At 38.6% G+C, this 12510-nt stretch overlaps 1 protein-coding gene across 7 annotated transcripts in view; it reads right to left on the bottom strand.

Moving 5' to 3' along the window:
- CBR4 (carbonyl reductase 4) overlaps window positions 1-12510 on the bottom strand; it is a 131405-nt gene that overhangs the window by 106015 nt on the left and 12880 nt on the right. For 6 of the 7 annotated variants that reach the window (XR_008479984.2, XR_008479985.2, XM_054252806.2 and 3 more), the window contains exon 4: window positions 11259-11393. The exons of the other annotated variant lie outside the window; for it this stretch is intronic. Coding sequence is in view for 4 of the 6 variants with exons in the window: in XM_054252806.2 (XP_054108781.1) it covers window positions 11259-11393 (135 nt within the window). In the remaining 2 variants the exon portion in view is untranslated. The remainder of the gene's footprint in view (window positions 1-11258; window positions 11394-12510) is intronic. 7 annotated transcript variants of the gene reach the window in all.

The following is a 12510-nucleotide window of genomic DNA, read 5'->3' as shown; positions in this document are numbered from 1 at the left end:
GCATTCCCTTTGAAATCTGGCACTAGACAAGGATGCCCTCTCTCTCCACTGTTATAGTATTGGAAGTTTTAGCCAGAGCAATCAGGCAAGAAACAGAAATAAAGGATATTCAATTAGGAAAGGAGGAAGTCAAACTGTCTCTATTAGCAGACGAGATGATTGTATATTTAGAAGACCTCATCGCCTCAGCCAAAACTCTTCTCAAGCTGATAAGCAACATCAGCAAAGTCTCAGGATACAAAATCAATGTGCAGAAATCACAAGCATTCCTGTACACCAGTAACAGAGAGCCAAATCAAGAGCAAACTCCCATTCACAATTGCTACAAAGAGAATAAAATACCTGGGAATACAACTAACAAAGGAGGTAAATGACCTCTTCAAGGAGTACAAACCACTGCTCAAGGAAATAAAAGAAGACACAAACAAATGAAGAAACATTCCATGCTCACGGTTAGAAAGAATCAATATTGTGAAAATGGCCATACTGCCCAAAGTAATTTATAGATTTAATGCTATCCCCATCAAACTATCAATGACCTTCTTCACAGAACTGCAAAAAACCACTTTAAACTTCATATGGAACCAAAAAAGAGCCTGCATAGCCAAGACAATCCTAAGCAAAAAGAACAAAGCTGGCAGCATCACGCTGCCAAACTTCAAGCTATACTACAAGGCAACAGTAATCAAAACAGCACGGTACTGGTATCAAAACAGAAACACAGACCAATGGAACAGAACAGATGCCTCCAGAGCAACACCATACATCAACAATCATCTGATCTTTGACAAATCTGACAAAAACAAGCAATGGGGAAAGGATCCCCTGTTTAATGAACGGTGTTGGGAAAACTGGCTAGCAATGTGCAGAAAGCAGAAACTGGACCCCTTCCTGACACCTTACACTAAAATTAACTCCAGATGGATTAAAGACTTAAACATAAGACCTAACACCATAAAAACCCTAGAAGAAAACCTAGGCAAAACCATTTAGGACATAGGAGTAGGCAAGGACTTCATGACTAAAATACCAAACCAGTGGCAACAAAAGCCAAAATAGACAAATGGGATCTAATTAAATTTTGGAACTTCTGTACAGCAAACGAAACATCATTAGAATGAACTGGCAACCAACAGAATGGGAAAAAATTTTTGCCATCTACCTATCCGACAAAGAGCTAATATCCAGAATCTACAAAGAACTAAAACAGATTTACAAGAAAAAACAAACAAACCCATCCAAAAGTAGGCAAAGGATATCAACAGATACTTTTCAAAAGAAGACATATATGAAGCCAAGAAACATGAAAAAATGCTCATCATCACTGGTCATTAGAGAAATGCAAATCAAAACTACATTGAGATACCATCTCATGCCAGTTAGAATGGCAATCATTAAAAAATCTGGAGACAAGAGATGCTGGAGAGGATGTGGAGAAATAGGATCACTTTTACATTGTTGGTGGGAGTGTAAAGTTCAACCATTGTGGAAAACTGTGGCAATTCCTCAAGGATCTAGAAATAGAAATTCCATTTGACCCAGCAATCCCATTCTGGGTATATACCCAAAGGACTATAACTCATTCTAGATACATGCAGACGCATGTTCATCACAGCACTGTTTACAATAGCAAAGACCTGGAACCAACCCAAATGCCCATCAATTATAGACTAGACAAAGAAAATGTGGCACACCATGGAATACTATGCAGCCATAAAAAACGATGAGTTTGTGTCCTTTGTAGGGACATGGATGAACCTGGAAACCATCATTCTCAGCAAACTGACACAAGAACAGAAAACCAAACCTATGAATGCATGTTCTCACTCATAGGTGGGTGTTGACCAGTGAGAACACTTGTACACAAAGAGGGGAGCATCACACACTAAGGGCCACTGGGGGGAGCTACGGGAAGATAGTGGGAGGAAGAGTCGGGGAGGGATAACATGGGGAGAAATGTCAGGTATAGGTGAAGAGGGGATGGTGGCAACAAACCACCTTAACATGAATGTACCTCTGCAACAATCTTGCATGATGTGCACATGCCAGAATCTAAAGTACAATTAAAAAAAAAAAAGATGCATTTTAACCTCAAAAACAAAAACAGAAAAACATGATAAACTACAGTAGAAATGGTTTGAAAGAAAGACCTTGTGACTACATAAATCCCAGCCTCAACTTCTGAAGCTGCTGGCCTAGCCTCTTCTCAAAGGCAGTATTGTGGTTAAAAAAACCACTGGACTAGATTCTGTTCTCTGCTCTGCTAATAGTATTAAAGCTATAACCTGAGAAAAGTCATATACTATCAGCAAAAGAATTACTGTTTCTGTATCATAAAATGAAACAGATTTTTGAAAATGACACAGGTTTTTCTCTTTTTTTTTTTTTTTGAGACAGTCTTGCTCTGTCACCCAGACCGGAGTGCAGCGGCATCATCTCAGCTCACTGCAACCTCTGCCTCCCAGGTTGAAGTGATTCTCCTACCTCAGCCCTGAGTAGCTGGGACTACAAGGCGCCTGCCACCATGGTCGGCTAATTTTTTTTTGAAACAGAGTTTGGCTCGTCGCCCAGGTTGGAGTGCAATGGTGTGATCTCGGCTCACTACAACCTACACCTCCAAGGTTCAAGCAATTCTTCTGTCTCAGCCTCCTGAGTAGCTGGGATTACATGAATGCACCACCACGGCTGCCTAATTGCATATTTTCAGTAGAGACGGGGTTTCCCGAAGTTGGCAGGGCTGGTCTCAAATTCCTGGCTTCAAGTGATCAGCCTGCTTCAGCCTCCCAAAGTACTGGGATTACAGGCATGAGTCACCATGCCTGGCCTGAGGTTTCTTTTAGCCCTACCATACTACAACTCAAAGATTAAAAGTATGACTCATCTGTAATCCCTGCAATTTTGGAGGCCGAGGCGGGAGGATTACAAGAGAATGAGACCACCCTGGCCAACAGGTAAAACCCCGTCTCTACAAAATACAAAAATTAGCTGGGCAAGACGGTGCATGCCTATAGTCCCAGCTACTCAGGAGGCTGAGGCAGGAAAATGGTTTGAACCCTGGAGGTAGAGGTTGCAGTAAGTCAAAATTGCACCAGTGTACTCCAATCTGGCAATGGAATGAGATTCCGTCTCAAATTAAAAAAAAAAAAAAAAAAGTATCCCTCATTAACTACTCTTCATGACTTGACCTTACTCTAAGTTTAGGAAAGTATTTTCTCCTAAAAGGGCTCTCAGTTCTTACACTGGTAGGTATGTAGAGGTTAGGATACTTCCAATTCAAGAAGCACTAATGCTAATCTAGGTTTTCATCCAAGCTCTGTTGAAAGAAACTGATCAGCCCTGCTTCTGGGTAGATGTCAGTTCTGATGTGTTTGTCCTGTTGGAGACAAAAAGTAAGGCCACAAAAGTTGTGAGTGACCATTTGAACATGATTTTTAACCTTTTGGAAAAAAGTAGATCAAGAATAAGGCATGAGATACTGGAAGGTCTATAGCCTTAGACAGGCAAGGAGACCTAAAGCAGTAAGACACGTTCAGGGACAATCCCAATGAGATGGAAAGATGGCCTCTACCACACAGCCATAGGCTGGCACCCTTCTTTCTGCTTGTATTACCTTCCAGTCTGTGCTCTCTCTCCTTGGTCCCAAAGGATTCTCCTCCATATCATTCTTTCACTTCATTTGTAAAATTCTAGAAATTTTGCTCTGCTCCCCTTTTTGCTAGGTATACATTTACAATGCCTTTCACACTAGGCTATAAAAATTACAAACTACCAGTAGGTGCCACTGTCCAACAAATGATGCTATTGCATCGCCTGGACAGTTAGAGGTTTCCGATTTGGAGGACAGACATGTGACCCCCAAAAACAACCAAGTAAGCTAGATAATATGAAACAGATAAAGGCTAACATCTTGAAGCTTTTAATAAGGTCCTGTTAAACATTACGGCCTGGATTCATCTCTGCTATTGTCTATGTCTGTGTTAGGTCAGATCTGTACAAGACAGAGTTATGCCCTCCGAATCCAACATGATTACAAGAAGTCCAGAACATGGATCATGATGTTCAGCCATCCACTTCAAGTGAGTCTCCCTCCATTGCTCAAGCTTAGAAGGGTGTGATTTATTTAGGGAAAGCTTGCCACAACCTCTCCCCAGACCTATGAATGGATAGTTGAAATAAAAAACATCAGGGGAAAGCTGCTAGCCATCACTGAACTCTACACTGTAAGTACAGTGGGTGAGAGAGGCCAAGTTGAAAGGAAGGGATGAATTCACCAATGCTGGTTTTTCCTCTGTGATTATGATATTTTCTATGGAGGACAAGAACATATCCAAAGAGCCTCTCTTCATTTTCTGTAGCTTTTTAACAAATTGATAAACTTTACATTTTAGAGGAATTTTAGGTTTACAGAAAAATTGAGCATAACGTACAGATAGATCCCATACACTGCCTATTCACATCACCCCCTTCCCATTTCCCTGATTACTAACATCTTACCTTACTGTGGCACATTTGTTACAACTGATAAAACAATACTGATACTTTATAAGTAAAGTCCATAGTTTACATTAGGGTTTACTATTTTCTGTATTTATTCATTTATTTAATACCATTTTGTCTTCATAAGCTGAGAGTTCACTCTTTAGACTGTATAGTCTACAGGTTTCGACAAATGTATAATGTCATGTGTCCACCATTATAGTGGCATACAGAATAGTTTTACTAGCCTAATAATCTGTAGCTTTTTAAAACTCATGTATCTCTGTCCCCTCCTTAGCATAAGTTAAATAAAATTTATCCGAAATTAAATTAAAAATGTAAAGTTAGTGTCTAACAATAAAAACTCTGGGCTGTATGGAACTTCCATGTCATTTTATATTAAAGGTTATGAATCACATGATCTTCATTTACAAATATATTCACAACCCAGGGCATGACATATAAACAGTCTCTTGGGTTCCATATCATGTATCACAGACCTAAAGAGAGAGATTAATAGTCCTTAACTCACTCATCCTTTTTTCTGCTTGTATCACTTTCCAGTCTGTGCTCCCTCTCCTTGGCCCCAAAGGACTCTTCCCATATCATTCTTTCACTTCATTTACAAAATTCTGGAAATTTTGCTCTACTCCCCTTTTTGCTAGGTATGTATTTACAATGCCTTTCAAACTACACTATAAAATTTACAAACTACCAGTAGATGCCATTGTCCAACAAATGATGCTATTGCATCACCTGGACAGTTAGAGGTTTCCTATTGGCTACAAAGTTATCACTCCTTAAATCAAAGAAAAGATAACTGAAATGACAGGCACTAAACCGATTTAAAGCAAAGATACTTCTAGTTTAATTCCACATATGTGATGAAAAAAACAGTACATTTTTTTAATAGGAACTCTTCAGGAACAGGGATACTCTTGCTCATAAAAGCAAATGCATGGCTCCTGCGCCGTGAAAATTTGTATTTGATAAACTCTAAAGATATAGGCCAGGCTTGGTGGTTTATGCCTGTAATCCCAGCTACTTGGGTGGCTGAGGCAGAAGGATCACCTGAGCCCAGAAGATCGAAGTTGCAGTGAGCCAAGACTGTGCCACTACACTCCAACCTAGGCAACAGAGTGAAACCCTGTCTCAAAAAAATTTTTAAACCCTTTTTTTAAAAGATTATTTCCTTTATCCATTTCTGACTAGCTATATAGAATAAATAGAAACACGTCATTTCCATATTCCTAGGTCATTATTTTAGTTTTCAACATTTTTACATACAGCAAAGCCTTTATATTTAAAAAAGATACCAGGATTTTAGCCTATCACTAAATACTAACAATTATGAGATGGGACACTATTTGATCAAGCTACCAACTCAGATGTCCACTCTTTGGTATAAGTTTCTAGGACCCAGAAAGAACAAAAACAACCCTAGACACTTTTCTAAGGAAGAAGAAATAAAGCTCTTACCAAAAACTAAACCAAGATTTTAACCAGAAAAAATTTCTATGCCTTAATATTATGTTTGTAGAGGGAAGCAGAGTGAGAAATCAACTTCATGCCAAATAGCACATAAGAACACTTAGAATATCTGCTCTGAGTAGCTGCCAAGCTCATGCAAATCTTTGTCAACAAGATTTTCTCCAAGTAGTAAACATAAAAGCTCTTCAACTCAAAAAAAAAAAAAACCATACAGAAACACTTAAAGTATCCTACAGAAATAAATGCAATACTTTACTATTTGTCAAAATTAAAAATGCATATACCTCTGAACCCTTGGCAGTTCCATTCCCAAGATTACACTGACATACTTGCAAATGTGCAAAATAAACTACATACAAATATTGTTACTGCATCATTAGTTGTAACAGTACAAATTTGGAACAAAACCAAATGCCCACCAAAAGGCAACAAGTTATATAAGTTTGGTGTACCCTTAAAACAAACATTGTGTTCTGTTTTCACTCAGTCATTAAAAGTGACACAACAGTCACAAAACAGCAAATATTACATGATTCTATTTATATGAAATGTCAAGAATATGCAAATCTGTAGAGACAGTAGTTTAGTGGTTGCCAAAACCTGGGGAGATAGGAAAGAAATAGGGAATGAATGCTAATGGGTTTAGGATTTCTTTAAGAATAATAAAAATGTTCTAAAATTTACTGTGGTGAAGACTGAACAATTCTGTGACTATACTAAAACCACTGAATTGTATACTTTAAATGGGTGAATTGTATGGTATGTGAATTGTATTTCCACAAAGCTTTATTTAAAAAAGTGAAGCAGTTGGCTGGGCACAGTGGCTCATGCCTGTTATCCCAGCACTTTAGGAGGCAGAGGCAGGTTAATCACCTGAGGTCAGGAGTTTGAGACTAGCCTGGCCCAACATGGTGAAACCCAGTCTCTACTAAAAATACAAAAATTAGCCATGTGTGGTGGTTCATGCCTGCAACCCCAGCTACTTGGGAGGCTGAGACAGGAGAATTGCTTGAACCCAGTAGGCAGAGGTTGCAGTAAGCCAAGATTGTTCCACTAAACTCCAGCCTGGGTGACAGAATGAGTATAGGTCTCAAAAAAAAAAAAAACAAAAAGTAAAGCAGCTCTATATGGAATAATATAGAAACATCACCAAGGTAAACTATTCTATGAATAAAGGAAGACACAGAACACTGTGAACTACATGATATAATTTGTGTTTTTGCCATTTTTTTTTTGTTTTTTGTTTTTTTGAGACAGTCTCATACGGTCACCCAGGCAGTCGTCGTTCAGTGGCACAATCTCAGCTCACTGTAATCTCCACCTCCTGGGTTCAAGCAATTCTCCTGCCTCAACCTCCCAAGTAGTTGGGACTACAGGCACGTGCCACCACACCTACTTTTTTTTGTATTTTTAGTAGAGACAGGGTTTTACCATGTTGGCCAGGATGGTCTCCATCTCCTGACTTCGTGATCCACCCGCCTCAGCCTCCCAAAGTGCTGGGATTACAGGCATGAGTCACCTCACCCAGCCTATAATTTGTCTTTTCTTACACACATGCCCAGCAAGCTTTATTGGCTTATATATGAAATACAAAAGAAATTATGTAGTTAACAACAGTTACTTTTAAGTAAGTGAATGTCCAGAGGAGAAAAGACATCCTTCACTCTATCCTTTTCTGTACTTTTAAATTTTGTATAATATGTATTATCTATCCAAAATACATATTTTTTAAAGTAATACAGCCATTAGAGGTTCATTTTATCAAATACTGTTTCTAATATTCAACATTTTCCATCAGTAAGATTTACCAAGATCAACAGTTTATTTTATATTTAAAGTAATACCAAAGATTAGCAGCTAATAATCTTTAAAAACAGTCAACAGTATTAGGCAATGAATGGCAGCCTAATTTATTATTTTCCTTGTTCCTTGCTTTTCCTGTTCTAATTTGCTTTTAAGCTGTTTTCCTGCTAATTGGAAACTCCATTTGACGGTGACCAGGAAACTGACATAAAAGGACATATATTTGTTAACTCTGATGTTTGTTAGCTCTGTTACAAGATCTGTTGAAGAACCTGGTTGAAATTACTATTTAAAATAAATTTGGAAATAATTCATAGAACTGATTTAATTCTACTATTTCAAGTTGCACTTTGCTTCTGACCAATGATGCATATTCATACCATCAAACCTGCTAAATATACATAAAGGCCATCCTATTAAATGGCTACATTTTCAGCTACAGGTTTTTATCTGTAGTAGAAATTGCACTGGAAATCCAAAATATACAAATATATATGAGGCTCTATGAGGATTTTATGCTCAACAAAAAAGATAAGTGATAAATAAAACCACCACTTTAAAAAAAAAAGTCTGCCCTGGAAAGTAAGATCCTAAAGAAAGAGACTACTACGACCACACTTCCGTAACAATCTTAAAACCCCTTAGTGTGCAAACTGGATTCCCACTATTTAGTCTACTGCCTTGACAATGATTCACTCTAATCTAGACAAAATTAAGCATTCCTTCCTTCTTCAACACTTCCATAGCACCATATATGTACCTCTATTATATATTTATCAGTTGCCATTGCCATTATTTGTTTACATGTCAGTCTTTTTCACTATACTAGCTCCTTGTGCAGAAATATCTTATTCATTCTTGTAATTTGGGGAGCTAGCCCAGCCGCTGCACGAAGGAGACATGCCAGAAAGTTGGCTTCAGCTAAGAACATTCACATTTTCCCTAAACCATTCAGCTTTTAAATTATCATGAACGAAAATTAACCCTTCATTACCCACAGTATTCCAATCCTGAAAAGAGAAGGAAGCAAATACATGTAGTCCCAAACCACAAATAATTTATTCCACAGATGGTTCATCTAGTCTAACGCTAAAGTCAGCTTGCATAAAGCATACACAAATAGAAAACAGCGCTAAGACAACAACAATGCTGCTTTTGGAGTTTTTTTTCTTTCTCCCCCCCAGAAAATAGATGTATCTGAACCACAGTCAGATATTCATGGATTTAGAATGTCAAATATTCATGGATTTAAAATGTCTGAATGTAGCTAGTCACTGTGTCAAAAAACAAATAAATTTAAAAACTGAATTGGGACAAAGACACAATATAGACCAAAAGGGCTAACAGAACATTTTGGTAAATCCCTGATACCTGCAGGCTGAGCTTCAGTGCCAAAGCAAACACCAACTGTAAGGTCCAAGTTGGAGCCATTAGTGACTGGAAAGGGAAAGGTGGCAAAGGCCTACTTCAGCCCTCCCTTCTTACAAACAACCAGCAAACCAAAAGAACTGCCTTTTCTTATATAGGTGATTAATTCTTAAGTACCTATAGTAGGTTAGGACAAAGATTCCATGGCTAACTGGCAGAGGTATATAAAAACATTTGTGTACTATAAGGACACATGTACACGAATGTTCATTGCAGCACTGTTTACAATAGCAAAGACCTGGAATCAACCCAAATGCCCATTGATAATAGACTGGATTGGAAAAATGTGGCACATATACACCATGGAATATTATGCAGCAATCAGAAATGATGAGTTTGTGTCGTTTGTAGGGACATGGATGAATCTGGAGAACATCATCCTCAGCAAACTGACACAAGAACAGAAAATGAAACACCGCATATTCTCACTCATAGGCGGGTGATGAAAAATGAGAACACATGGACACAGAAAGGGGAGTACTAAACACTGGGGTCTATCGGGGGGAAAAGGGGAGCACCAGTGGGAGGGGGAGGTGGGGAGGGATAGCCTGGGGAGAAATGCCAAATGTGGGTGAAGGGGAGAAGCAAAGCAAAGCACACTGCCATGTGCGTACCTACGCAACTGTCTTGCACGCTCTGCTCATGTACCCCAAAACCTAAAATCCAATAAAAAATTTTAAAAAATAAATAAATAAAAACATTTGTGTTACTCAAAAACCACGTAAATAATCAAAATTTCTAGCACACCAGCTAATTCGTGATAATGTATTTTGAGTTTTAGCACCTTTTTACTACCCTCTTCATTAATCCAGGCAATTTGATCAAATAGTAACCTGGCAAAATGCAAATAATAGAAAAGTAAAAATTAGGAAAATGGAAGATTGAAGATAGTTTAGACAGACCATAGTAGTAAAAGGAGAAAACTATCTAAAGCTTGTGTAATGGTATAAAGGAAACCTAAAAAGAAAATTTTTTTTATTTTTATAGAGACAGGGTCTCGCTCTGTCACCTAGGCTGGAATGCAATGGCATAATCACAGCTCATCGCAACCTCCAACTCCTGGGCTCAAGCAATCCTTCTGCTTTAGCTTCCCAAGTAGCTGGGACTACAGGTGTGTATCACCATGCCCAGCTAACCTTTTTCTTCAGTACAGACGGCACCTTGCTATGTTGCTCAGGCTGATCTGGAACTCCTGGCCTCACAATACTCCTGCCTCAGCCTCCCACATAGCTGGGATTACAGGAATAAGCTATCACACCTGGCAGGACATTATTTTTAAGCTTCCATTAGATGGAAGACAAGACAAGGCTTTTGGTAACCATTCTTCCATAAACTAGCTGTGTAACCTTAGACAAGTCACTCTGAATCCCAGGCAGTTTTCTAATCTACAAAAATGACTGGAAAAAATAATCTCTAAGACCCTCTCCACCTTAAGTTACTCCATTAGTACAAAATTTAAAATTAAAGTTTCCTATGGTTTGGATGTTTGTCCCCTCCAAATCTCATGTTGAACTGTAATTCCCAATGTAGGAGATGGGCCTGGTGGGAGGTGTCTGTGTCATGGAGGCAGATCCCTCATGAATAGCTTGGTGCCCTCCACATGGTAAGGAATGAGTTCTCACTGTTAGTTCACACCAGAGCTGGTTATTGAAAAGGGCCTGGCACCTTCTCTCTCTCTTGCTTCTGCTATCCTCATATGACTTACCTGCTGCCTCTTTATCTTCTCACATAATTGAAAGAAACCTTCCTGGGCCCCACCAGAAGCTGAGCAGATGCTGGCCTCATATTTGCACAGCCTGCACACCTGAGAGCCAAATAAGCCTCTTTTCTTTATGAATTACCTCAAGATAGTCTTTATAGCAACGCCAACACGCAAACACAAAGACTTTATATACGATATGAGGTACAAGAAATTTTTTCAAGTCCCCCAGTTCATTATTTGATTCTTTCACAATCATTTTACAAACTATTCTATGCAAACGTCAATTCCTAATGTTCCAAATAATGACTTCACTATAAAATAATAATCATAATCAAGTTATTTTGAAGTTTTCACTAACCTGGTGCAACTACATTCACTCTAATTTTCTTTCTTGCTACCTCTTTAGCAAGAGCACGTGAAAATCCAACTAATCCTCCTTTACTGGCACCGTAAACAGACTGGCCAGAATTGCCTTTTAAGCCAACAATGCTTCCTAGGACAAAAAAAAAAAGCAAATTAAATTCAATTAATAAGGTTACTTGAAAATTCAGCTAATTTATAGTAAATGAACAAAAAGGTACAACACACTTCACCTTGTCCTTTGTTAAAATGAGAAATTCTAACCATTGTCATCAGTCATTTATCAAAGATTTAAGAGTCCAGGACTGCTCCAGATACATACAGAAAATAGCAGCTGAAAGCAGCTGATATAAAACTGCCAATGCCAGGCAGGTGCTTGCAAATTGATCCATTATGTGAAAGGGACCCTCTCTAACCTCTGAGTAGGTCATATATGATTAAAATTTTGTGGTATTTATAAAGGCTTCCAGCAGGTAGAGGTTAAAGCCAGAAAGAGTCAGACAAAAGCTGAGGCTGATTAATTTTATAATTCTACAACACAGACATAGGCAGAAAGTTCTTTCACCTTAAAAACTAGTTCATTTGAAGACAAATCTCACTAAAATTGAATTATGTGCATACCTCATTTTATTGTTTTGCTGTACTGTGCTTTGCAGATACTGCATTTAAAAAAAAATTTTTTTTTTTTTTTTTGAGACGGAGTTTCGCTCTTGTTACCCAGGCTGGAGTGCAATGGCGCGATCTTGGCTCACTGCAACCTCCACTTCCTGAGTTCAAACAATTCTCCTGCCTCAGTCTCCTGAGTAGCTGGGACTACAGGCACGTGCCACCATGCCTGGCTAATTTTTTTTGTAGTTTTAGTAGAGATGGGATTTCACCATGTTGACCAGGATGGTGTCGATCTCTTGACCTCGTGATCCACCCGCCTCAGCCTCCCAAAGTGCTGGGATTACAGGCTTGAGCCACCGCGCCTGACCCTAAAAAATTTTTTTAAACAAATCAAAGGCTTGTAGCAACCCTGCATCAAGCAATTCTATTAGCACTTTTCCAACAGCATGGCTCACTGTGAACAGTGCTCACTATGTCTCTTTGTCTCATTTTGGTAATTTCCATACCATCTTAAACGTTTTCATTATTATATGTTATAATGATCCGTGGTCAGTAATTCTTGATGTTTACTGCTATATGGGTGCCACAAAGTATTACTGCTCATTGACAATGCATCTGGTCACCAAAGAGCTCTGATGGAG

This window comes from Callithrix jacchus, chromosome 3 (genome assembly GCF_049354715.1).
Source record: "Callithrix jacchus isolate 240 chromosome 3, calJac240_pri, whole genome shotgun sequence".
Lineage (NCBI taxonomy): Eukaryota > Metazoa > Chordata > Mammalia > Primates > Cebidae > Callithrix > Callithrix jacchus.
The sequence above is the reverse complement of the archived record's forward strand: the minus strand, read 5'-3'. Positions and strand labels throughout refer to the sequence as shown.